The 22,257-nt window shown below is 42.8% G+C and overlaps 3 protein-coding genes across 3 annotated transcripts; all 3 read left to right on the top strand.

Moving 5' to 3' along the window:
* Positions 1–121: 121 nt before the first annotated feature.
* On the top strand, positions 122–6,515 carry evc (EvC ciliary complex subunit 1). Its single transcript, XM_076748002.1, has 20 exons — positions 122–418; positions 508–621; positions 826–912; positions 1,190–1,413; positions 1,528–1,612; positions 1,735–1,833; positions 1,944–2,072; positions 2,200–2,361; positions 2,471–2,687; positions 3,410–3,552; positions 3,795–3,893; positions 3,973–4,185; positions 4,307–4,416; positions 4,601–4,802; positions 4,941–5,165; positions 5,255–5,390; positions 5,505–5,607; positions 5,691–5,817; positions 5,929–6,025; positions 6,114–6,515. Exons 1-20 carry the CDS (start codon positions 239–241, stop codon positions 6,263–6,265), a joined length of 2,904 nt encoding a protein of 967 aa, XP_076604117.1. The 5' UTR covers positions 122–238; the 3' UTR covers positions 6,266–6,515.
* Positions 6,516–7,359: 844 nt separating this feature from the next.
* On the top strand, positions 7,360–13,784 carry LOC143332039 (major intrinsically disordered Notch2-binding receptor 1-like). The gene is made up of 4 exons (XM_076749268.1): positions 7,360–7,465; positions 8,472–10,479; positions 10,983–11,201; positions 11,547–13,784. Exons 2-4 carry the CDS (start codon positions 8,482–8,484, stop codon positions 11,739–11,741), a joined length of 2,412 nt encoding a protein of 803 aa, XP_076605383.1. The 5' UTR covers positions 7,360–7,465; positions 8,472–8,481; the 3' UTR covers positions 11,742–13,784.
* Positions 13,785–16,012: 2,228 nt separating this feature from the next.
* On the top strand, positions 16,013–21,949 carry LOC143332131 (rac GTPase-activating protein 1-like). Its single transcript, XM_076749407.1, has 16 exons — positions 16,013–16,097; positions 16,729–16,931; positions 17,203–17,357; positions 17,699–17,768; positions 17,923–17,976; positions 18,178–18,255; positions 18,439–18,553; positions 18,694–18,842; positions 18,986–19,150; positions 19,263–19,358; positions 19,504–19,702; positions 19,883–19,988; positions 20,236–20,368; positions 20,489–20,588; positions 21,083–21,191; positions 21,859–21,949. Exons 1-16 carry the CDS (start codon positions 16,013–16,015, stop codon positions 21,932–21,934), a joined length of 1,893 nt encoding a protein of 630 aa, XP_076605522.1. The 3' UTR covers positions 21,935–21,949.
* The last annotated feature ends 308 nt before the right edge of the window (positions 21,950–22,257 follow it).

Below are 22,257 nucleotides of genomic sequence, written 5' to 3' on the forward strand. Positions count from 1 at the left end.
TCGTTTCAGGAAAAAGGAGGATTCGCTGGAAAAAGTTTTTATAATCGTAGGTTGTAAAGTATCGAAATGTAAAACATTTGAAGGAGAAAAACATTTCAGATACGTGAAAGAAACAGTGAGAACAGCCAGAAGCTAGCGTTACTTTCGCCGAGCAGTTAAGATGTAACGTTCGCTGGATGACACCGACAAAATGCTAACTGGCGCTCGTAACGTAAGTTTTCCTCCAGTTTGATAAGAAATGTCACAGCAGGACCTGATACCGGGATGCGGCACCGATGTGTCGGTCAGTTTCGCCGAGTCGCTGCACATATACACAGGACTGTTAACAGTGGCTACAGTGTGTGGAGGGCTTTCGGGGATATTAGCTGCTGCTCTGTTGTACGTCTTCTGCCTGAAACCTTTGTTGTTGACCAGACAAGTAAGCAAATATCATCATCATCATCATCATGATTCATGGAGACAGTTTATTCCATCCTTACACGTATATTCTCTTGTGTCATCCCAAAGGGCTACAATGCAAGGCGGCTGCTTGAACCTGATGATGGGGAGTTAGACAACAACCAAAGTGACTGTATCAGCAACGGCAGAAAGGAAGCTCCGAGTGGCACCATTAATGACAAAGTATTATTGTGTTTAACATCCGAGACACACTGTCTGAGGCTTATTTTAGCTTCTCACAGGTGGATGTTAGATGAAGTCTGTTCTGACAAAGTGATGTCAAATACCTGGAAATGACAAACAAATGCTTCATTCATGGTTACCTATTTTTGATGTTTACTAATTAACTTCCCACTAACCAATGACGTCTGTGTCCTTGTTGTCCAGGAGAAGAGGCAGCCACCCATGAACAGTGATGTGGCTGCATTTGCATCTAGAGCGAAGGTGGTTTATCCCATTAACCAAAAATACAGAGTAAGTCTGTCATAAATGTACAACCACGATTCCAGAAAAGTTGGGACACTGTAAAACAGAAAGAAAACAGAATTTGGTGATTGCCTAATCCTTTTTGACTTGTACTCAATTGGAAACAGTGCAAAGACAATATATAGAAAGGTAACCTTTTGCAAAGGAATCCATGATACACTTTGCTGCAATCACATAACTCATGATTATACCTCTGTTACTCTGCCAAACTGGCCACTGAAATAACACTAAAATCTTACCAGCTGCCTTTTGCTGTATCTGCCAGCCTTTAGCAGACGGAGCGTCCAATCCATCACTACACGAGCACTCCAAGTTACCAGCAGTACCTAACGAGGAGTCATCCTCCTCCACGGACGGAGAGTCTTTGAGCCAAGAGCAGGACAACGATGACAGCAGTCAGTTTATCTCCTCCTCGCTGGTCCCTAAGAGCCTGCAGAACCAGAGCTTCATCAGGGTCTCTCACTACCCTCACACGCTGACACACCCAGGGTAGGAGGCATTAGTCTCTTAAGTGTTGAGCCATAGTCATACACCTTAACCTGACAACAAATATGCACAAACCCAAGCTTGCTGAAAGTGGTAAGACTCTTGTTATCTCTGCAGATTTGAAGGTAGGATCAGCCTTTACTGTTTGGCCCTCCAGGATATACAACAACATTGCTCCCAGCTTCAGGAAGAAAAATGTCTGGTGAGTTGAGTCATTTTTTTTCTTTGTCACAGCAAGCAAACAGTTATCAAGTATATTTTCTTAAGCGTGTCAATGTTCACATGGTTGTTTTATTCTCCCTTATGACTTTTTTCCTGCTATAGATTTACCTTCAAATGGTGAAAATAATATTCAACTGTCATTTTCCAAAACACAAAAATGATGCCGACTTCGCAAAGAATATTCTTCAAATGCAAGAAAAGGTGAAGCCAGACGTCTTTTACTAAAGCATTATGTATGCAGAATTACTGATCGACTGTCCATAGAAACACTTCAGTTTCAATTTGAAACCATGTTTATGTTGTCATTTCAGGAGCTGAATGAGCTGAAGAAACAGCTGCCAACAGGCCTCACTGCCAGTGAGAAAAATGATGATGCTCCCTGTACTTTGGAGGAAATAGAAAGAGCTCAGAAAGATCATCTTGAACATGGCCTTCAAGTGGTAACGGCTGAGAGACAAACCCAGAGAGCCAGTTATTTAACAACTATACTACTAATATAAGTCTTACACCGCATTTGTTTACACTGATGGTTCTGATGGGGAAATGAATGTCCGTGTCTCTTCACAGTCCAAACGCTTCAGCAAACTGGTGGAGGACTTGTGCCAGCACCTGCTGAAGAAAAGCAGCATTTTCTCTCCAGATGAAGCCCAGGGTGTAATTCTCTCCCTCGTCCAGACTCTTGTGTCAGTAGATAACCACCTGATGAACACGCAAGAAGCTGATCTAAAAGTAAAGCAGTAGGAATTCTTGGTTGACACACCAATCATTTTGTATCATCTCTTCTGTCATGTCAGGAACTGGGTATAGTAAAGAAAGTGTTCTTTTCCACTTCTCTTAGAGGATCCAGCAGAAGTTGTTGTGGTGGGAGGAGCTGACGGGGCTTCTTCAGTCTCAGCCTGCCTTGCTAAAGAGGGGAGTGTCTCTCAGGCAGGGCTTGATAGCAAGAACGCTGGAGCAGCTGACGAGCGATGACGTCTTGACCTTCAGCCACATGGAAAAGATAGTTTCAGAGGTTCAGACAGCTCTGACTGAAGGCCTTCAACAGTGCACGGAGGGTAAAACACGAGCAAGCATTTTGTGTGTTAAGCGAGGTGATTGCAGAAGTGATGTGAGTGTAGTAACACATTTACCCAAATACTGACCAAATGTGTGTGCCATTTTCTGACATTGTACTCGACGCGTTTTCGGTGCCAGGTAGCAGTGGACAATGTCTAGCCTACTTATCAGACTTAAATGATGTACTCTCTCAAAATAGACCATTTTCTGGCAATCTTCTTTAGCTCCTTAAATAAGGTCAGGTTCTTTCAGGACAGAATATCATTTCTATTACTGCATCTCAGACTCTCATGCACAACCTCTCAGCATACTGTAACACTTGACACAGATTTTTGCTGCTGATCTACTGTGTGATAAAAGGGACGCTTACCATGTTTCCTCTTACAGGTCCCTATGATTTTTCGCAGATTCTGATTAATTTTTTCCTCAAATTCAATGGTTTTCCATTTTAATTTGAATTTATATTTTTCTAATTCAAACACATTTTGTCATCAGAAAGTGTTTAATCATGTGGTGGATGAATCAAACATTATCGCAGAATAACTTGTGAGCTGCATTACAATCACGTTCAATCCTTCAGAAAGTCAGTGTGCAGCTACTTATTTATTGAAAGAACAATCCATATAAATGAACATTTAGACCATAGTCTGCATAAACTGCAGTTATTTTGACAAAGCTCAAGTCATCCGGCTCATTCAGTAGTTGATTGATCGTGTTCCAGAGTGCATGAGAAAGACAAAGGAGCTGGTGAACGACAAGCGCAGTAGAATGGAGTCCAAGAGGAGGAAGCTTTTGAGGAGCCAGACCAAGGAGAAGAACCGTGCCCTGGAACAGGCTCACAGTGATCTACAGCAGCTCACCAAGGTCAGAACATTTTGCTTCCCCTTACCTCAGTATGTAGATCAGGAATTCCTGGTACACGATACATAGGCCAAGCAACCGCTTTCATGTTAATCATCTTGTTTGGCTCTTAAGTCTCTACTCTTAGCTTTACAATTGGTGATTGCATATGTAGTAGATGAAAAGACAGACAAGGTAGAAATACATAAGGTGCATGTACAGTATGTCCACTGGTGTCTGAATGTGAACTGTAACCTGTCGTCCAGGTGTACCAGGAGCTGCAGATGAAACACAGGCAGCAGATTTGTGACTTGGAGCTGCAGCAGGACAGCAGGATGGCTGAAGCCCTCTGTGAACACTGGAAGGTAAGGCATCGAATGCTTTATTTTTTATGTGTGCATATACTTGTGCGAATGTGTTTCCATATGTTTTTTTTATTGTCAGAAACTCCGTGCCTACTGGTCAAAGAGGCTTGGAGAGCTATCCAAGGAGGTCTTTCTCACCTCTGTCCCTGCCCAGTCAAAGCTCCCCGCTCAGCGCTGTGAGGAGCTGTGGCTGGACCTGGAGCAGGAGCTGGTTTCACAGCTGCAGCAGACAGAGTGCACTACCAAGCTGCAGCTGGAGGACATTAGGGCTCAGCTGGATAAAGATGGACAGGTAGACACCATCTGGCGAATCGCCAAAAACTATTTCACATGTATTCTTAAACATTGTTTCATGTTACTTTAAACCAAGTCCATGAGATATTTGCAGGCGTTTAATCGTACTTTTTCTGCAGGTCTGGAGTGAGGAGATGGCTCTGGTGCAGGCCTGTCTCAAACATCTGAGTGAACAACAGATGAAGATCCTCCAAGTCATGGTGGCCAGACAGAGCTACACACTCAACAGGTGAGACTGCAAGACAAAAAGTATTTATGGCATATTGAGGGTGTCGATGAAAGCAACAACTAAATGTGCCCTAACGATAGATTTACAGTACAGCTGTCCTCCGTGTGGCCATATCCACTCATGCAGAATCTAAATCAATTTTTATGAGTTACTCAGAAATGATGCAGTACAATCTTCTTCTCAGCCAAGTGGGGAGGTTGATAGAGAAGAAACATGAGCACCTGTTGGCAGCAGTGCAGAGGTACTTCGTGGTCAGGCACTTCTGCCTGCACATGCTGAAGGAGATGAGGCTGTCCAAGCTGAAGGCGCTCTCTCAGACTGATTTCAGAGCTGGGCTACTGGAAGATCCCAGTAAAAGTCAGTCGTGTGTCAATACGAATCTCAAGGTGGGGAAAATGTGTTCTTTTATTAATACATTCTTTTAAGCAGCCCAAAACAAAGCCAAGTTACAAACCGCAGTAAAATACAGCGCTTCCCACATTCACAGCATGTTGAACACTGTTGTTGTCCTGTTCCAATCACAGAATAGCAACGCCAGCCTAGCAGAGAGGCATCTGGGTCCAGAGAGTCAGCTGGTGGGCCACAGCTTCCAGCAGGAGTTCCTGTCTGAGCTGGAAACAGGGACAGAGCTTCTTCAGAGCCATGCACAGCTGGTGCTAGGCAACGCCCTCAGCCACGCCATCCAGCAGATGATGGAGACCCCGCCCACTGAGTCACAGACCTCCCCCAAACAGGATGACAGCCTGAAGGTAGGGTTTGGCTTGTTTCTCTGTGAGGATCATGCTATTAATCACTCATCAGTAAGAATCAACTTTCTGTAACACGTGTTTCTCCTTAGCACCACCTGACGGAGGCTGCCTCGGAGAGTGTGTATGTGACCAAAGATTCTCTCACCACACTGATTCATAGCTACTATTCCCATCTGCAGGACATTATCAAAAAATTACAACAGGATGAGTCTGACGTTAACAACGGTGAGATGATGATGACAGCACATATGCACATATACATCTGTATAAGCCCTGACATTAGTGAAGTTACAAAGACTCCTGTATGTTTTTTTCCTCTGTTCTAAACTATTCCTTCAGAGGAGAATGAGAAAGGAGACAGCAGCAGTCAGCTGAACAGATCCTTGCTGAGGGAGCTGGCGAACTGGGGCAAGAAACCAACCTCTGCTGAGTTTCAACAGAGGTACAACAATGGAGCACTGCACTACTTTTGTCAGTCTTAAATGCATTAAATACATACAATTTCTTTGTTTTGTTGTGTGTCAGGGTTGAACTCCACAAAAGGAAGGTGTTAGAGCAGTATGATCTGGAACAGGAAATGATATACGCTGACCTGAGGCTGAAGAAAGTAGCCCAGGATCAGACCATGGAAAGGATCAAAGCCCAGCTGCTGGTTAGTATGTTTCCTGTCTTCTATGCATTTTTATCTCATAATAGATTTATGACTAGGTTTACAAGCTTGCATTGTTATTGTCAGTCAGCACTGTGTTTCTGTGTCCATTAGGAGGCAGAAGAAGGCTTCATAACTGAGCTGGCAGCTTTGGCCCGGGTTTCTCTCGACAGTCCAAATCCAGAGCCCAGCGATGACGAGGACAACACAGGTGAGCACCTTTACCTCATATAGAAAAAATATGCACATGCCACTCCTGTGTCCGTGTCTCTGTTCTTCATGATGTCATACTTCCACAGGTAATGACAGTGCTACTATACTGGACCTGCTTTCCCTGAACCCGGCATTAGATCCAGCCTTGAATCCTTCACTGACTCCAACGATTGTAACTCCAGTGGTGAAATCAAAACCAAAGAAGAAAAGGGAACAGGAATCTCATCTGAAATCTTAACGCAGTCTTATTTCTATTATTCATACAGAAATGTCCTGAAAAAAGTTTACTCTTATAAAGTAGTGCCAGTACCTGTCTGTTGGTGCCAGTTGGAACCTCAGGTTTGTTTGCGTTATGCAAGAGGGATCCATCCCTAATTTATGTGTAAATGGGCTCGTCAGTCTAATTCTAAATGTTTCTGGAGCTGAAAAGTTGCAACAGTGACAAAACAGTATTTTTTTTCTAAATGTACCATTAAATAATGAAACTGAAAAAATGACAAAAGCAAATTATCTTTTGAAAGCATTGTAATTTTTTCTGCTTTTTTTCACCTGGTATGCAGAAGTCCTCTGCTGCAGGCCTGACAGTAATACATTACCGCCCCGCACATACAGCCACATTGCTTTTCATGCCACGGCTCATTCACTGCATTGATTCCTGGTGATTCCTGAGTACATGGGATGATGGATGTGCTGCTCTGTGAGTTGTTAGATGAATTAGAGATGTCCAGTCTGATTGTAGCAGAGTGCTACTACTCAGCGATGAAAGCCTTGCCCTTCTCTTGCTCTAATGGGGCTTTAAGTACAACCCTTTATGGATGATAATGCAGAGTAATGGTGAAAAGTGTGGGATGGCTGAAGTCTGGCAGACAGTTCTGCATGAAGCCAGCAGTCTAGCAGGCAATTTACCCAAGACCTTATGGTTAACTGTCAGTCTGGACTTTTAGGAGTGTCAATTAGCAAACATCAATTTTTAATCTGACCTTTATTCGTACACTCAACTTGCACACATAACAAATTATTGCTATGGGACCCTGAGAAAATATGCTCCTGGATCAGACCCACTCATACACTCTGGAGTGTCCTGCCAGGTGTGCGTGTCTGTCCTCCAACCTATCAATCAGAAATGTAGGTGCAATCTTGGCTTTGCGTGTATCATCGCTGATCTGTGGCGAGGGGAAACCGTTTGGATGTATTTTAAGGTCCCTTAGGGGCCTGCAGGGACTTGTGGGAAGATGACCTGATTTCTCATTTTCTCCTCTCCTGCCTGGGCTTTCGGCTAGTCGGTGCTACTAACAGAGAAGCCCATGAAAGGACTGTGACAGTATGAGCCGACACGGATCCATCTGGAATATGGCCTCGCTGTTTGCGTAAAACTGGATTTTATTTGTAATTTTTCATGGACGCAGCCGTGACTGTTATTTTCTTTGAATAGATTCAGGTAAGTCAACATGCGATCAGGTTCACCTCCGCTTAAGCTACACCTTTAGTAAGATGTTTATAACCCAAACTGCCTTTGCAATGCTGACATGTCATTGATTTTCTCGCAGCTGGTACGCAAACGCATCAGGGGACTCGCAGGACAGACTGATGCGCCTTGTCCAAGGAAATGTCCTGTCTTACGTCCTCAAACCGTTTTTAAAGAAGCCTGGAATAAAGTTACAGGAAGCATGTTAATCTATTCATCGAGACATCCCGCATTTGTTCAGTCAAGTGGCGAGTTTGAAGCTGTTTGTAGAAACGAGAAGATGAAAAATGTCCAGTGAGGCAAAGATGTGCGCAATGTGACGGCGTCATCAGATCAGATGATCGGTTATTTTAGGGCCTAAAAATAAGGTCGCTTTCCAGATTCCCCCTCAAAGGGCTTTTTCCATCTGAGCTGAAAAGTCTACTTTGATACGACCATTTCTGTGCAGACTATCAAATCTGAAACACCGTTGATACTGTATCTAAGCGAAACTTTTCATTTAAAACAGTCAGATATTAGTGGAGAACTGCTATCCAATATATCTTAATGCGAAACGTCGGTGTATTATTAGTACTGTTGTATGATTAACACGTAATGCAACAATAGCATTGATAAAGATATATAATAATGTTTTAGAGAATAAAAAACAAATATTATACCGTAACGCATAATGTCCAATAATGTTTTGTTACTATTGCTTTATTTATTCTTATCAATATGTAGTATTAATACACAATAATACACAACATACTTTATATTATTAATGTATTATTATCACACTTCAGATTGGATGTGTGGCTTTAATACCACCTGTAATCATGTCTGTGTCTTTAATCTTGTCTTGGTGACTTTATCTGTTTTGTAAAGCACTTTGAATTACCTTTTTTTTTTTTTTTTTTTTTTTTTTTTATTTATTTTATATAGCTGCTCTACAAATGATATTGCTTTGCTGTGCTAACTGCCTTGTTTTCCCTCTCAGGTGGGCAGCCATGGCTAACCTGCAGCAGGAATACTCTGGGGTCCTTCTGGGGATCCTGGAGGAACTGGCCAATATGCGCCAATTTCTGACCTTCCAGGACCTTTGTCGTATGGTCAGCACCCGCTTTGACCTGGAGCACCTCATTGAGCTCAGGAGTTTGCTGTTTGCGGCTGCCAGCCGGGACCCCTGTTTCCCAGCTACTCTCTTCAGAGACCGGGTCTCTGCCAGAGGCCAGGGGCTTTCACCCATAGGCGTCGCTGCTGATATTGTAACTATATTCAATCTTATTCAGATGACGGGTGGGGCCACTGATGACAGCCAACCAATGAGGGCCCAGACGGTCCTCCCTGTCGACCAGTCTCCAGGCCCCAGTCTGCCTGGAATCCACCAGCTGAACATTTATGGTCGAGAGAAAACACGTTCCCACTCTGACTCCAGTGGCAGGCCTATCGACCAGCACTTGCTGTTTCCAAGATCTAATTACTCGGCCCGCAAGAGAGCAAGTCTTCCCCCTGATCCGATCTCACTCGTGTCTTCCCCTCCAATCAGAGCGAGGGCTGTGTCTTTCGACTTGCCTCACACAACACTTTTGTACCCTAGTGGTCAAATTCCCAACGAAGTCATGAAGAATATCTACCTGCCCTTGGAGACGGACAGTGAGTCTAGTGGAGATTCTGCACCCGTGGAGGTGTTTGAACCTGAACAGGGATCATCTGTCGACCAGAGGAGAAACATCTTCAGAAAGGACTTCCATAACCAGCCGCCTCTGATACCCCAGGTGACCATTAACAGTGACTCTCCTAGCCCCAGCACGGGGCAGAAAGGCTTCGACAATCAGAGCTTTGAAATGATCCCAAATCCTTACCCGTCACCAACCACAGTCCACCAATCGCCAGAGCAGCGGGCTAAACACGAGAGCCTTGATGACCTACAGGACTCAACTTATTTCGGACCTGGGTCAGTCCCAGAGTGGTCCCCCCGGCACCTTCAACCTCCCAGGACCAAGAGGCCCATCTGGAGCAACAAGAGTCACAGTCTAGAGGACCGGATAAGCCGGGAAAGCATTGGACAGGGGATGGAATCACAAGGGGGGCAACTTCCAAGACGATCAACCCCTGCTATCAGCAGTTTGGGAGAGTCCTCGGGAGGTGAGAGTGGGGATAGTGGATTGCCAAGTGGAGGCGATATAGTCAAGGCTCAGGGAACCCAGACAGACCCACCGGACCCCCGGCGCCTCCGTAGCCTGGTGCACGCTGATCGCCTCTCTTTCATGACCTCACTAGACGACCCCGAGTTTGGTGAGGATGACATCAGTGCCATCTTTCGTTTCTTAGATGACATAAGCATGTGTGGTTCCACGGGAGTCCTGCATCCAAGCGATGGATCATCAGCCATTAACCAGGACACCCCCGAGGCCAGACGTGGCCGTTTAGGTCAACTCCAAAGGCTTTTCCACTCTCTGGAAAGCAGTGATGATGGGCTTAAGGCCAGTGTCTGTAAGCTGCTGCTCCGTATGAGCCAGATAGAAAGACAACTGGAGTCACTGAATGATGTTAAGGCTGAGATTTCTCAGGTACTGTCTGCCCTGCAGCGACTGGATGAAAAGATCCAGCAGCCTGTCAGTAGTGGTGGACAAGGCGGTAGTGGGAGATGGCTGGAGCCTCTCAGTGGTGTCTCCTCCTTCATGAGCCACCCTCTAACCCCATCTGAGTCATCTGAGCCTCAACCTCTGTCTGCGTCTGGGCATCTGTTTCCAGGGACCAGCACTAGTAGTCTGGACTGGAGTCGGTGGAACACTCCTGGGGAGCAAATAGAAAGCAGCAAAAGTCAGGGTGATTCAAAAGGGAGGAAAGAGGGGAAGAAGGATGCGTCGTCACGCCGTGCCTCCAAAACCCAGCAAGAAGAGAAAAGTGTCTCTGATGCCAAACAGCCGAGTGTTTCTACCTCTGCAAGAGACTGGACAGTGTCATTCTCGAAAAGCAAAGATGGCAAAGCGTCACATGGACAGGTAGAGTGATTCTACTCTGGACATTCTTTTCTATATTTTCCATGATACATGAAAAATAACTGTCAGATGAGAGATGGGTTTCTCACCCTGTAAGCATCAGTTCTTAAACGGATTCACTTTCAAAGGCAAAAGTTCAGTGTTTGCACCGTGTGTAAATACATGCTCTGCAACCACTTAATGTTAGGCCTGTAGCTTGCCCTGTGGTCTGCTGGGTAGACATATTTAGTGGTTGTGTGTGATTATGCGGTTGGTTGACAAGCTAATCAGGCCACTGTTTAGGGCATTAGTTCAAACCTTTACAGTGAACAGTGTTTTGTTCAGGGCTGCAAAGAAACACAGCTCACATATATTCAAATTCATGTGCATGTTTAGTCATGATTTAAAGCTAATATTGTCAACTTTGCCTGAATTTCATCAAATCAATCAAAATTTTTAAAAGGCTAAAATTTGAATTGTTGTATGTACAGTTTAAATAAAATGTGTTTGGACTGTTTTCCTTCCAGGCAGATCAATCCGGCAGCACAGCTAATCTACTCTCCCATAAATCCTCCAACCTGGTGGAACAAGTGTTTAACTCGTCCCTGTTCCGTCACAAAGACAGCAGTCTGACAGGTGGGCTAACCTCTGGGAAGATCATGGATCCCAGACTGGCTAAGGGGGGAGGAAGGCCCATATGGACCGTAGACGACAGAGAGGCACGAGTCACCCCTTTGGATTTACAAGTAAGATCTGTTGACTTTGAAAGGGTTGCATTTGTCCTTTAATGACATTCTGTTTCCTGCTATGTCTCCTATACAGAGCCAGTGGTCGTAGTCCATACATGACTAAATGGGGCTAAATGTTTTGTTTTACGTAGACATATTTTTATAAATGCAAGCTCAAGAAAATTAGATGAAATTACATTTTGTCATGAAATAACCACAACATAAGTGAATGATGCACAACAGGAAAGAGTGTTTGATATTTGAATTTTACTTCAACATCTTAGATCAGATTAGGATTTGCCTTTAATCCATTTAAGTTGTATATCTCCTCTAAAAATCTTTAAATGGCATCCTGTTCCTCAGGGCCAGGAGTCTCTGAACCCAAACAACATGGAGTTCTGGATGGACGACATCTACACTCCAGGCTACGATGCTCTACTCAGGCGTAAGGAGGCTGGCCTCCGCCGGGCCAAGGTCTGCAAGCTGCTTGCACTCATTGGCACTGCAGTGGTTATCATTCTGATCATCGTCATTCCCATTTGCACCATGGGGTCATGAAGACCCTTAGAGAAAGGCCACATTTAATTTCGCCATTGTCAGCAGCTGTGCTGTACCCAGGAACCTGCACGCCATTCTCATGGAGATTAGTAGATGAGAGACTGTGACAGTAGGGCTAAAGTTGGATCAGTGATCATTTAACATTCAGAACCTCCTCACACTTCTCTGCATGCAGCAACATTATTTATGACTCTAGAAAAACTGGAGGACGGTAGCTTACTTTGAAATCACTCTCTCACGTAGTTACAGCAAATTGTAAGAAATCTCCAATGCCAAGTTTCTTCCCCCATTTACTGTCACTTATTTCATGATTTTTGTTCTTAATAATTTCAGGTGGCTGCAAAAGGAAGTCATTAAGGATGAAGGTTTTAAATCTAAAACAACTCTGAGAGGAAATGTTGAAACTATTATACTGAGCCATTGCAAAAGTATCAATTTCTTTTTTCTTTCCTCTTTTTGTCTGCTCTTTTCTGGGAAACAACACTGTTACAAATGCATTGTGAATCGGCTTCAGCCTTGAGCACTGCCTGACTCTTTCTTGCTGTTCCCTTGAGAACACTACAGGGCTTATCTCACTTCTATGTAATATAATAGTTTTATCAGTACGTAAGTGTTTTACATCTACAGTTTATAAATAGTACTGGATTCTGTGGACAGGAGCAGCATTTTTATTTTCTTTTAGTTTGAATGTCCTTGTCTTTCCTTTAAGCAACAAGATATTTTCCTGCTCAAACAAGCCTAAATCAATAAAACTAATATTTTTATAGAGCTCCCTCCCATTTTTCAAACTGGAAAATATTTGTTCTTTAATCCACTCATGAACGTGTTTGGGTTGGAGTGTTTACTACGTGTCAGGTTTCCAAAAAAGGGAAGATGGAAATCTTGTTGTTGTTGAAGCAGTGAAGGAAAGAGGGGGCCTTTTTCCAGTAAACACTCTCTGAGAGATATATTCCACTTATAATCCAATTGATGGGATGTTGGAGTGCACCTATGCACATTATCTTTTCCCTATACTCACTTGGCCAGAGCGTTTCCACAGATTTGCAGACTCACTTAGCACCAACAGATTCATCCGGCGTCCTCACACAGATGATGGAAGTAGTTTTGCCGGTGGTGTGCCATTCCATTTTATAAAAACATCCTGTTAACGCCGGACTATTATATTTAAATCGACTTTCGGTGCCAGACTGCCAAATCGATGGAGGATTGACAGAAAAGAAAATGTACACTTTTAAAATACGATGAAAGTCAATATATTATTTCTGCAATAAAGACCACCTTTTTGAAGCTTGAAATGTTCACTTTTTGTTGTCAGGAAGGTGTTGATTGAACTCTAAGGTAAGACTGTAATGTAGTGTGCAATGCGTATCACAGTGTGGTCTTCATAAGAGACACACTTACAATACATTGTCATCTAATACAACCCCATCATGAACACAGAACTTCAGTATAATCAGTAAAATTCAATACATTATACTATCTCAGTGCCAGGTATTCATGTTTTGTGTCCACTCCCTCTAAAGCTATGGATGATTTTTTTATGTTCAATAATTTATAAGCACATTTGTTCATTTATGGGATAAATGTCAAAGTGGACAGAAGCTATATGCATAACGTTGGGGGAAACTATTTCAAAAGCTTGTTTGCTTTATCTGTATCAAGACCCTTAAACTTCCGTTTGCTTTGTGAGCACAAATGCACAGGATGTATAGAGGGTGTGTTCTGCTTCAATGCATCCTCCTAAGTACATGTATATCTGCCAAGTGTTCCCCATGAGGCTGCTTGTACATCCATTACCCTTCCAATGGTGCCACTGAGAAAACCTAACCCTGTAGTCAGCACAACCTGCAGGTGTGTCCTCTGAAACTTCGGTGCTTTGGAGCCTCCTGATACTTTGTTCACTCATGAAATTTGGACCTTGTTGTTGTGGTATCAATGCACCTTTTAGACAGACAGCTGCAAAGTTGTGAACTCATTCTTCAGGTAAACACTCTGTCCTAAAAAGTGCTTCTAAATCAAAGAAAATATGTGCAGGTATTAGAGTACAAGTTACTGGTTGTGCAATGCTTTATATGATTGTGGGAGTGTATGTCGCCTTATGCTGCCTGTCTGAATAAACTTGGCAAAGTGGTAACGTACCTTTTACAATATGTTGTTTGATCTGATAAGAAATAAATTAAGACCTAATTGCACTATGTCATATCACATTTAAAAACATAATGATGAATGAAAAATATCTCCTGAAAGCAACTGTTCTGTTTTGCAAAATGAACTATTTTGCATTTTTTCTCTTAGTGATGCACTTAGTTGTTGCCAGATTACACTGAGCAGATAACAGTAACAGTGGACTCAGTTGAAGAAAGGGCTGACAGTGATTGATGTTAGAGAGAATTCTGGCAGCTAAATGATCTGTGACTGGAGGACATATATACAAAGATGAATAATTGATAAAGACAGAGAGCACATATTGACTGACAGACCCTATTACCCCAAAATCAACTGTAATGGACCTGCAATATTAAGAACATACACAAGCATATGCAATGTTCTGGGGACAAGTGTAATGCTAAATCAGACTGCTAATGCATTATAAAAACCCAAGCTCACACAAATCATTTATAGTCTATTTTTGAGTTGTTTAAGAATCCCTAATGTGTTATGGACACATACATGTACACTGCAACTGATTTAGTGTTTGAGTGTGTGTGTGTGTGTGTGTGTGTGTGTGTGTGTGTGTGTGTGTGTGTGTGTGTGTGCGTGTGTGTGCGCGCACGTGCGCGCTACCCTCATTAAATGTTGCACAGTAGAGCTGCTGCTGCACCCAGATATGCCATCCGTGGCTGATTAATGGTGCTGTTGTGTGCAGCCCATGTGCCAGGGCCATGACAACAGGACACAGTCACTGACTGTTTCAAAGGATTTTATGATTTCACACATAATTTCACAATACTATATTGCATACTTTGATATGCAGGAGGAGAGCAGGAGGCACAGATACTGGACTGACTCACCTCAAGCAAAACTGTCTGTCCTATTTTTATGTGAAATAAATGGCTCATATAGCAAAGTTATTGATATTACCAAAGGGGATACTGGATACACTTAATAAGTTAGAAGCAGGTTTGAAAGAAAGTGACCTCAAACATTGTTTACAGTCAATTAATAGATACACAGGGTTATTATAACCAACATAGTAGACCATGATGTCGTTTTCTAATGTATGGAGGACCTCTGAAGTCTTGACATGGTTATAGTTTAATAACCGATGATGAATTGGATGACAGAAACAGAGATTAAATTTTTTTTTCAACAAATGAATATGTTAACTTATGGAACCTGAAATGTTAGTTTTTGTGTTTATATCGTACAGTGCAGTTTCAATTTCTGCTTACTATAATCTAAGCCTCCTGTGGTCATCTGTTCGAATTATATAATGCCATATAATAAATGTGTTTTGAATATTACATAAATTACTAATCATGTCATAGGGACCTTATGGTATACCTCTAAGCCCCTCTGTGGCTCCAGGGGATCCTTGGAGACCGACTCTATGGAACGTATCGCTACAATCTCCTGCAGTTACAACGTTGGATGCGTGGGGGCGATAGAGCGCTCTGACCTCAGTCACAGCAGCTGACGAAGAAGAAAACCGGCGCTGATTTTGAACTTTGAAGAAGAACGCAAACTTTATCAAACAGGTGTGGCACTGCTCATGCTGGTGTGGGAATAAACGTCTAACTTCTGCTTTTAACATCAGACGTTGTTACATCCCATGTCAGCCGCACTGCTACAGGAAACATATTGCACAGGTAAGTGTTTTGTTTCTGTTGTTCTGAACCACGTATCGATAGGCAGCTAAGTCAGGTCAACCTAAACTTGCTAACGTTAAAGTTAGCATGCCGAAACTCACAGGAACAGGAACGCTAAACCTGGCGTAGCGTGGTTTGGAGTTGTACCGAATACAGTGGAGAGTTAACCTAAAAGTAAGTTACGTTGTTTTTTCCGGACTGTCAAGTATTTGTTTCATTTCACGTGTCTTGAACGTTAGCCTGTTTACGAACACGTAACATTTGTAGTAAATTGCTCATTCAACGCTAACACTAGTCCCGAATGGGGCTAAATGCATTCAACACTAATAACAATGAAAAACCTCAACAAAAAAAGTAACCATGACGCAACTAGCATGCTTATCCTACTCGCTCACCCATGTTTCCCGACTAATCTAAGTATGTTGATGTCAACTTTAGCTCATCCAGCTGCAGTAAAACACAATGGAGTCGTCTGTGGTGAACCTGTACAACCAGTTTCAGAGTCTACGGGCCCAGGTGGACGGTCTGAATGAGGGCATTGAACCACGTAAGTTATTTCTACACGTTGTTTTGGTATTTGGCACCTCCTAAGAATCATGTCAGTGAAACACGATGGAGTTTAAGTACTTGTGTAGCGTTAGTGCAGCTCAAATGGTCTGCGGTGGCATGGTGCTAACGTTAGTCGCAGCATTATGCGGTGCATTTCCATTCCGAAATGTGTTTAGTTGGTGCAATGAATTATTGGCCACAGACAATGAATGCAAACGCAGTACTGATTACAGAACCTCTGCTTTACTAAGTAAACGCTGCGACCAGGATTAGAAACATGCTGTGGAAACTGATGCTGCAGCCCATGACACAAATGGGGGTCGAAGTAGCTATTGGGGTGTAGTAAAAATTTACATTTCAATAGTCCAGATAATGCAGTTTATTTCCATTTTAACTAACAGGGGAAGCATTGTTGCTTATCTGCACACTTTACAGCAGAGCACTCTGTCTTTTGTCACTTTACAGCACAGCACTCTGTCTTTTTGTCCTCCATCTAAGGTTACTTTGCATATTTGCTACTAAAAACCAGTGGACTTTTGGAGGCCCATCACACATGCCCACCACAGAGGAAAGAGGTATATTGTGCAGGGAGGAAATACAATAATCTCCTCTTCTGTTGTCTTATTCAGAGTTCCTCCAGATGGCAATGAACTTTGAGGAGTGCCGTAAGAAGTGGCTGCAGGCAGATGAAGAGCTGGTTTCCTGTAAAGGGGTGCTGGCAAAAGTAGAGACTGAGAGGGGAGCCCTGGAGGTCAAACTAAAGCATGCTCGCAACCAGGTGGATGTGGAGATCCGCCGGCGGCAGAAGGCTGAGGCAGTCTATGAGAAGCTGGTTGGTGCAACACTATTATAAATCTTGTGTATCTGCAGGGTTGTGTGGGGGACACACTGGGAATTAGAAAAAGGGAAATGCTCGGAGTTAATCTTCAGATAATGTCATTGGGCACTGCATTTTGTAAAGCTCACCTCATATGTCAGTAAATTTTGTGTCACGAGTGATTTTTCATTATCACTAAATAATGGACTTTTCCTCATTTGTCTGTGTTTTTTTTGTTTATGGATCATTACTACATTACCTACCTGCTGGTTTGCATGTGTAATAGGAACGTCAGCTAGAGCTGATCCGGGAGCTGCTTGTATCTGAGAACAACGGCAACAGTGTCCACCTGAGCGAGGAGCAGCGCTCAGCCCTGGCCTTCCTCAGTGCCCACTCCCGAGCAGCACAGACCGCTAAAAACAATCTCAACTCCAGTCGAAGGTCAGATCCTCCTAGTCTGGTTCTGAAACAACCAATATGTTTTTTTTTTTATTCCCCCCAGAGAGTACTTATATGACAGTAATAATGATTTTAGGTGCGCATCTTACCACTGTGCCTCATCCTTTCTTAAGCTAGTGAATACAGTCAATACAGCCATTTCCTGTGCAGCATACATACTGTAGATTGTAGGGAATATAGTTAAATATGTGAAATATGAGTGACTATATTAAAACTTGTGTAATTCAACAAAATGTTGTCATTTGCCAACTATCCATGGACACAGGAAGTACTTCAGACTGCAAGATTAAATGCCTTTGAATTGACTTTAATTCATTTTACAGGTTAACTACCATCGATGAATCAGGTTCTTTGCTGTCAGACATCAGCTTTGACCAAACAGACGACTCTCTGGTATATTGACCCTCTTTCTCAAAAGTATCACTGTATATTTTAGGGGAACTGATGATTTGAGCATCAAGTGGTTGCACAACAGTGTTCATTAAGGAACTCTTGTAATGAACTGACTTTGTAAATACTTTGGTCTGTCTCTTCACTTTTCTTGTAGGATTGGGATTCCTCCGTGATGAAGACTGTGAGACTGCGGAAACGTCAGAAACGAGTGAGTTATGTTTGATTGTGAATAGATGCTTCCTTGCATGTATTGATGGTCAAGTGATTGTTTTGGGTTAGGTGTAAAAGCAACCAGTGGTTTGATTCATGTGTTTCTATACTTCAGCACAACTTTGTCTTGCTATTTGTTGTACTGTTTTGAGCAGCCAGTCCAGTGTTTGTGAAAGTTACTGTTCATTTTAATTCGCAGCGTTCCTCCAGAAAACTCTCTGAGGTCCCTCCACAGGGAGTGAAGAAACCTCGCTCCACTGGACGCACATCAGACAGGGTAATGCTGACCTCTGCAGCTGAATGTGCAATACAACATTAACCATAGAAACATTTTGTTTCCGTAGAACAACTTTGGGTCTTAATCTTTCTTTATTGAAAACATTAAGTGTATAAACCAACTCAAAATTAATGTCCATCAGTTTGGTTGAAAGGAGCATTATATATTTTTTATATGATTCAGATGAATGAGTCTATAGTGGCCAAAACTACCATCACCGTCCCTGTGAGTGGCGGTGCTGTCGAGGCTGTCTCCACCATTGAAACTGTGCCTTACTGGACGCGCAGCAGAAAGAGTGGTGAGATTATTTAAATTTATTTATTTAAGTGGATGGATGGATGGATGGATGGATGGATGATGATTGGACCTCATCGGCCCTTACAACAAAATCAATCTGACTGGTTTTGGGGTTTCTCCTACATGTGATTGTGTCTACAGTTGCACTAGCATGGGCTGACACAACCACTACTGACCAATCTGAAACTGCCAGTGAGGCTCCCAGCACCCCAGTCCAAGATTTTCCAGCCAAACCGCGGCCCCCCAGAACTAATGGAGGAGGAAGGAAGCACCAATTCATCCCCAAAACAGTGAGACTGTTTAGTTATGTTGTGAATGTGAAATGAGATTTGGACTCTGTGTCTACCTGCATCAATGCTACAAGACAGTTCACCTTGAAGTACTACTGGAAGTATTTACTTACCTTGGGTATTCTGTTCCCTCTGTCGCTAAGGTGATCAAGTCAGAGTTCTGTGTACCATGCGGAAGAAGAACAAAGTTTGGCAAGATATACCTTCGCTGCCAGGATTGTAGGGTGGTGACTCACCCAGAGTGTCGGGACCAGTGTCCCCTGCCCTGTAATCCCACAGCTCTTAGCACTCCCATCAAGAACAAAGAGGTACATTTTTCTCATTTTCTCACATATTTATGGTATGTCTCCACTCCATAAGTATTTATCTTTTACTTTCATTCTACCTATGCACATATAAATTGACATATTTTGTGTGCAGGCCACCCTGGCTGACTTTGCTCCAGTCACCTCTCCAATGATCCCAGTTTTGGTTATCTCCTGCATTAGGGAGATTGAGCACAGAGGCCTACATGAGGTGAGACAGACTTTATTAAAGTCCTTGCTTACCTGTAACCTTCATGTTATAGTCTGATCCCTTTCCCTGGAGCGATTACAATAAATGAATACTCTCTAATTAGTCATCTCTTTCAGTAGTGTGGTATGACATTTCCTTGCCCCAGGTCGGCCTGTACAGAGTCTCTGGCCAGGAACGCATGGTGAAAGAGCTGAAGGAGAAGCTGATTAGAGGAAAGACTCTGCCTCCGCTTCAAAAAGTAGAAGACATCAACGTTATTACGGGTGTCCTCAAAGACTTCCTCAGATCCCTTCCAGAGCCACTGCTCACCTTCCACCTCAACAAAGCCTTCATGGAAGCAGCTGGTGAGACTTTCTGAGACTAGTAGAGTCACTTATAGAGGGTTCTTATCTGTTTACAGAACATTGTTCTTTACAGAACAAGTATTTCAATTGAGTGAATTATCAAGCTTCATGGGTTAGAGGGAAAAGGCACCTTCATGATTATTAAATAACTAACTATGAATAACTGGTGTAATGTTGCAGAAATCCAGGACGATGGCAACAGTCTTGCCATGTTGTACCAGACCATCAGTGAGCTGCCTCAACCCAACCGAGACACTCTGGCCTGTCTGGTGATCCATCTGCAGAAGTAATTTTCACTACATTTCAGAAGAGCGAAGAAGCCTTTTGTTTTATTCTATTCTTACTCCCATCTGCTCACATTACCCTCCACCCATTAGACAGCGACTACTTGTAAGCCAGAGAGACTTTGTCCAAGTTGTTCATGTTTGAGACTACAGTGAGCAAGTATTTTGTCACCTCCTACATCTGTGGTACAGATCAACTTTCATTGTGAGTAAGGCTGTGTGAAATGTCCCACCCTCCTCTTTTCCCAGGGTCTCTCAGAGCGTTGACACCAAGATGGATGTGAACAACCTGGCCAGGGTGTTTGGCCCTACTCTTGTGGGTCATGCTGTTCCCAACCCAGAACCTATGACCATCCTGCATGACACAAGCCGACAACCAAGGGTAAAATGAATGAGAAGTCCCTAGTCAAGTAGCACATTGTTTAAGTCCATGGTTGTGTGTCCTTTTCTGCTCTTTAGAAGGGGTTTGGTGACAGATGCTGGATTTACTTTGTCTTTTTAGGTGGTAGAGCGCTTGCTCAGTATTCCAGCAAAGTATTGGGGCCAGTTTGCTTATCCAGATAATACAGGCATGAACAGCGCTGACACTCCAGACCACAAAGGTAAGCTGCTGACAGGCGATGACCAACAATACAAGTTCCAGACACAGACTATGTTGATATTCACAAGTTATCAACGCCCTTGAAAAGGTTGGTGTTGCAATATTTGCACTTTCCAAAAACCTGTTGAAATCCAAGTGTTTCATCATATTTAAGAGTAGGTGTGTTTCTCCTTCCAACCAGAAATGTGGGCTTTTGTTTGGAGCGTGTGTCTATGCCAGCCTTGCAAACTGCTGGCTAGCCAACATGCAGAGCTGACTGTAAACAAGAGGCGATAAAAACCCCGGCTTAGACACTTATTCTGAATGTGCTGTTCAGATGTCCAAAGAATGCTCCCTAAAACACAAATAATGTCAGCATATTTGGAATACTGTCACGTTTGGAATAATAGTGGAAAATGAGTGTGAGTGTGAGCATGTGTGGGAGTGTGTGTGAGTGTGTAAGTGGATAACAGATTAAAGTCAACTTTATTGTATTGATCTTTGATTGATCTGTAGTGAGCATACTGGGACCAGTGACCACTCCAGAGCACCAGATGATGGCCAAAACGCCTTCCTCCAGCTCACTGTCCCAGCGCGTGATGCACACCCTCTCCAGCACCACCATGTAAGCTCTTTTTTTCAGTGGTAGCAAGTTTTGTCACCTGTGCCTTCCCTATTAGGCCAAATCAGAATGTCCTGACAAGAGGTCTAATCTGGGATAATAAATGTGTGCATAATAAGGTGCATCCTGGGTAAACCCACACAGGCGTGCTAAGGGTGTGAGGCCTTTATCATAAAAGCTACTGGTTGAACTTCATTTTGTGGGGCCATGTGGGTTTTTACATTAAGGGAGACACTGAAATAATCAGCACAATAATCCACTGAACATTTTGCATGCTGGTATATTGTCGGCATATAACCGCCCTTATATGGGACACATTGCCTGAGGCATTTTTTATTGATATCTTGTGTAAACAGCATGACACCAAAATATCACCAGTCTGGTTTAATGTGAACTGACCCCACACATGTTAACACTGTGTGGGAGGTTGAACATATGCAAGTCTTTAGTGGAAGAGCAGTTGAACCTTAAAAGTTTCAGTCAAGAAAAAAAACTAAGCTCTTATCAAATCGTCAATAATCAAATGAAGCTAACTCAGTTGTACATATATTAAGAATGGATTCCTGTTTTTATGTACCTCTAAACATTTGTCTTCACAGTTGTTCTGTCAGTTGTGTTTGCTAAAATTACTGTTACTAAGCTAAAAATTCTTACCCCCCCACCCTTTTAGATTTGGGAGCAAGAGCAAAGCATCAGTTGCCTCTAACCGCCAGGGCAACTTCTTCGCTTCTCCACAGCTGAAGTAATGTGGCAAAAAAGGAAAAAAAAAAGTTCATCATATTGTACTTTTGGGTTACTTATTGCAATAACTGAATATATATTCACATAATCATGTGGGAAAACTACTGTGCAATGTTAGCATGTAACAGTTTTATTACTGAATTTTTTTATTCAAGCATTTTATGAAAGACTTTATAACCATTTTTTTCTGTTTAAGTTTATTTTTATATCTTTGATTACTAATGATTTATTATTGACTAAAACTGTGGCAACATCTATGTGATTTTAACAAGTTTGAGGGATTTAATGACCAAGCAACCACTGAAAACTAATTGAAGTCATTATCTTC

The sequence above is a fragment of the Chaetodon auriga genome, chromosome 2 (genome assembly GCF_051107435.1).
Source record: "Chaetodon auriga isolate fChaAug3 chromosome 2, fChaAug3.hap1, whole genome shotgun sequence".
In the NCBI taxonomy this organism is placed as follows: Eukaryota; Metazoa; Chordata; class Actinopteri; order Chaetodontiformes; family Chaetodontidae; genus Chaetodon; species Chaetodon auriga.

Coding starts and splice junctions, on each gene's coding strand:
- evc (XM_076748002.1), top strand. CDS start 239: ATGTCACAGCAGGACCTGATACCGGGATGCGGCACCGATGTGTCGGTC. Junction 3,553..3,794: donor ATCTACAGCAGCTCACCAAG/GTCAGAACATTT, acceptor CCTGTCGTCCAG/GTGTACCAGGAGCTGCAGAT. Junction 4,803..4,940: donor GTGTCAATACGAATCTCAAG/GTGGGGAAAATG, acceptor TTCCAATCACAG/AATAGCAACGCCAGCCTAGC.
- LOC143332039 (XM_076749268.1), top strand. CDS start 8,482: ATGGCTAACCTGCAGCAGGAATACTCTGGGGTCCTTCTGGGGATCCTG. Junction 10,480..10,982: donor GCAAAGCGTCACATGGACAG/GTAGAGTGATTC, acceptor TTTTCCTTCCAG/GCAGATCAATCCGGCAGCAC. Junction 11,202..11,546: donor TCACCCCTTTGGATTTACAA/GTAAGATCTGTT, acceptor CCTGTTCCTCAG/GGCCAGGAGTCTCTGAACCC.
- LOC143332131 (XM_076749407.1), top strand. CDS start 16,013: ATGGAGTCGTCTGTGGTGAACCTGTACAACCAGTTTCAGAGTCTACGG. Junction 16,098..16,728: donor GAATGAGGGCATTGAACCAC/GTAAGTTATTTC, acceptor TGTCTTATTCAG/AGTTCCTCCAGATGGCAATG. Junction 19,703..19,882: donor AGCCTTCATGGAAGCAGCTG/GTGAGACTTTCT, acceptor GTAATGTTGCAG/AAATCCAGGACGATGGCAAC.